Source organism: Zingiber officinale, chromosome 8A, assembly GCF_018446385.1.
Source record: "Zingiber officinale cultivar Zhangliang chromosome 8A, Zo_v1.1, whole genome shotgun sequence".
NCBI lineage: Eukaryota > Viridiplantae > Streptophyta > Magnoliopsida > Zingiberales > Zingiberaceae > Zingiber > Zingiber officinale.
This window is the reverse complement of record NC_056000.1, coordinates 25,434,180-25,437,978: the sequence shown is the minus strand read 5'-3', so window position 1 is coordinate 25,437,978 and position 3,799 is coordinate 25,434,180. Positions and strand designations below refer to the sequence as shown.

At 42.7% G+C, this 3,799-nt stretch overlaps 1 protein-coding gene across 1 annotated transcript; it reads left to right on the top strand.

Annotated features, from left to right (window-relative positions):
* Positions 1 to 410: 410 nt before the first annotated feature.
* Positions 411 to 2,536, top strand: LOC122008079 (transcription factor NIGT1-like). The gene is made up of 5 exons (XM_042563672.1): positions 411 to 661; positions 762 to 982; positions 1,048 to 1,336; positions 1,418 to 1,494; positions 2,070 to 2,536. Exons 1-5 carry the CDS (start codon positions 538 to 540, stop codon positions 2,418 to 2,420), a joined length of 1,062 nt encoding a protein of 353 aa, XP_042419606.1. The 5' UTR covers positions 411 to 537; the 3' UTR covers positions 2,421 to 2,536.
* Positions 2,537 to 3,799: the final 1,263 nt, after the last annotated feature.

The window sequence follows — 3,799 nt, the reverse complement described above, 5'->3', positions numbered from 1 at the left end:
TAATTTTTATTGAGAGACGTTTTGATAAATTGATATTATTTGGGCGGAGAAATCTCCAGAATCTCCTCCGACCTTATCCGTACCTGACCAACGTGGCTGGGAGGCGGTAGATTCCTTCCTTATTCCTTCCGTTGCCACCTGTGGACATCTCGCTTGCACGATGGACCTCGCAGCCAGATCCCCACCGTCCGCCTCCGATCTTATCACACCAACGTCAGCGCCAGCGCCAGCACACACAACGCTACGAAATCGCATTTCGACCTGCAACTTGTATACCCATTTGGCACCCTTCTCTATTAACCCATTTAATGTTTATTTATTTGCAACATCTCGCGAGTCTACCCACCGCCGCAACCCCACCTTCCAAACCAATCCGATCCGATCCCTCACCCTTTATCAGAAAAGATTCGGTTTTTATTTCTACGCGACGACCCGCCCCCGATCCCTCACTTCCTCTCTCCTCTTCTTCGATCCTTTCTTGGATTCCAAGCCACCCATCGAAGACCAAATCGCCGGAGAGGATTCGCCCAGATCGAGATGGAGATGGTCGAGCGTGGGCAGCGGTTCCGCCATGACTACATTCGCGCGCTCGAGGAGGAGCGCAAGAAGATCGAGGTCTTCCAGAGAGAGCTGCCGCTTTGCCTTCAACTCGTCACGCAAGGTTCGAATCCTCTTCTTCTTCTTCTTCTTCTTCTTCTTCTTCCGGTCCGATTTTTGGTTATTTCTTGTGTTCGATTCGTGAAATGGCGTTAACGGTGCAGCGATCGAGAGCGTGGAGGAGCAGATGTGTGAGGAGGAGAGGTTATTGAGCGGTAATGAGCCGGTATTGGCAGAGTTCATCCCTCTGAAACCGAGCTTAGCGTCGACGGCGGAGGAGGAGGTGGAGAGAGGTGAGCAGGCGGCCAGCGGCTCTGATGCGAAGCCGGACTGGCTAAGATCTGTCCATCTATGGAATCAGTGCGCCGACACTGGCCCGAGAGTGGTGAGCTGATTCATTGAGTTTTCCCCCTCTCTTTGTGTAGGTTTTCATTTGTTGCTGGATTGTAGGAACCGCCGGTGAAGCCCATAGCTGTGAACCTGAAGAAGATGGGCGGCGCTTTCAAACCTTTTGAGCGAGAGAAGCACGCTGCCCCTCCGCCGGTGGCGTCGACAGCAGCGGCCGCTAGTTCTACAACTAGCGCCAGTGGTAGCCGAGGATGTGGCGGAAACGGTAGCACCAGAGGAGACAAGGAGAAGGAAAGGCAATCTCTGACCAATCGAAAAACCAGACGCTGCTGGTCGCCGGAGCTCCACCACCGCTTCGTCGACGCCCTTCAACTGCTCGGTGGTGCCCATGGTAACCCCCACAATCCACATCTTTCATCCTCACGCCTCATTTCAAGACTGAATTCTAAATTTTGGATTCAATTCATCTCAGTTGCAACCCCGAAGCAGATCCGCGAGCTGATGAAGGTGAATGGGCTCACCAACGACGAAGTCAAGAGCCATTTGCAGGTAATTTGGACACCACTTTTCTTTCCTTTTTTTTTATCATATCACGCAAGCAAAGAATCGGATTCTCGCCATGAATGATTCCTCATGAAGCTTGATGTTTGTTTTTGCTTGAAGACAAAGATCTCTTCAGCTGTTATCTACCCAATTAAGGATAACTTGTTACCAACAAATTAATTGAATTCCTCATGGAGCTCTGATTCTTCTTGTTTATTCCACCATACTTCGTGCTCTACTTTGATTCTTCCACAAAAGGTTAGTTGCAGCCATTCACAAACCATCTTTTATTCATGGCCGAATAGCTCGGTTAGTGCCAAGAGTAGTAGTTCTCTAGAATGTGACCAACTGTGATAAGGCTGAGAGCTCCCAATTGGCGTATTAGGTTCATGGATTAGCATCCAGATCGATAGATTCCAGATATTGTTTATGCGTGGACCGCAATAATCTCGGCGGACCCAGTGATCGTACAAACCATTCAAGTCCTTGATGGAGAGTGATTCTCTGCATCCAAGTTTTTGATATAGACCGACAACTGTGAAATTTTCCAAGAGATTGATAAGTTCCTTCGTATTGTTCAGAAATACCGACTGCACAATAGACGATCAGGCATGGCAGCTCAGAGCACCAGCAGCACCAGCAGCACCCCGGCGCCCCAGATTGTGTTGGTCGGTGGCATTTTGGTCCCGCCGCCGCAGCCCCCTACGGGTGGTTCTTGTGCTCCTCCCGGCGGAGTCTATGCGCCGGTGGCAAGACACTACCCATCGGAGTCGAGGTCTCCGAAGCAGCAGCAGCAAGCGACACAAGTATTGCCCGGAACATGCAGTGGAGATAGAGATGATGGCAGTGATGACGACGATGAAGTGACCAACTCTGCGTCCCTTTCTGCCTCTGCAACTTCCCAAACGACGATAGCGTCGCCTTCCTTTTGAATCATGAATGAATCCATTTTGTTCTGTGAATTCTCTCGGTTGGTTTGTGAGTTTTGCGACCAGAGTTCCATTCCTGTATCTGTGTGGGTAAAAATCTAAAGTTTTGTTGTCTATCATTGGCCCAACGCATTCAAAATCCAGTTGTTTCGCAGAATAGTTTGTATAAATTAAAATAATCTTCGAGAAGAAAATCTAGCGAGAAAGTTCTTATAAAGAATTCATTTCCTGTCATATCAAGTGAATGGAAGATAATGAGATGCCAACGGCTTGTGTTTGTGATGAGAATTTTTCTAAAGGTATATCCGTTATACTAACAATCTTTTTCAAGGTAAATATAAATATATAAATGTTAGGTATATGATAGGATAAATCTTAAATATATAGTTCATAAGAATCGACTTACTAGAAACAGACGGACAAAAAGTTAATTTAGCTTGTGTCAAATTTTGAAGTACCACAACCCCATAATAACGAGGAGCTACAATTTCTTTATAATAACAATGTTAAATTTGAAGTCAAGTTTTCGTTCTTCTCGTTCATTTGAATCATTGCTCCTCAGGAAAAAAGTAGATCCAATTCTAATCCATCTCCAACGTGCTACTTAAATATCCTACTCTTCTCTGTTTAGGATTTAAAAACATTATCACCTAGGCAACTTACAATTGTTATGGCATTATTGATTGAGCAAAAATTAAAGGCATGTTAAATTATGCAAATTATCAAAAAGACATCTATTTTTTTAAAAAAATAGATCGGGCATCCCACTTTTCGAAAATACCCTTTAATCTCAGCAGTGTTATAACTATTTACAATATAACAAAGTATCTATTACAATGTGTAATAATTTTTTTTACCAAACAATGTATAACAATTAATATAATATTATTGTAATATTCTAGTAGTTATTTAATAGTTTCTATAATTATATAGCATAATTATATAACAGCTACTTAATATAGTAGTATAACTATTTTAAACAATTTTTGACAATTTAAAATAATTTTACTGTAGTTTAATAATTTGTGACCAAATTAATAATGAGTATTTTGATTTAATAATATACCAGATTTAAAATTTAAGTTTAAATGTTTATCTCTAACTATCTAACAGTTATTTATTAATTTTTACAATTATGTAATAGCTACTTAGTTTCGACAACTACTTTAAAGAAATTTTGATAAATTTAAATTGATTTTGATAAAATTTTAAGAACGGTTGATGTAGACCTGAGTTTAATATCGTTGCTCGACCATTGATGTAGATCAGGCTTTAAGGTCATCGCTCGACCGTTGGGAAAGACGAGGATTTAAGGTTGCCGCTTGACCATTGATGTAGACTAGGGTTTAAGGTGCCGCTCGACCGTTAATATAAACTAGGGT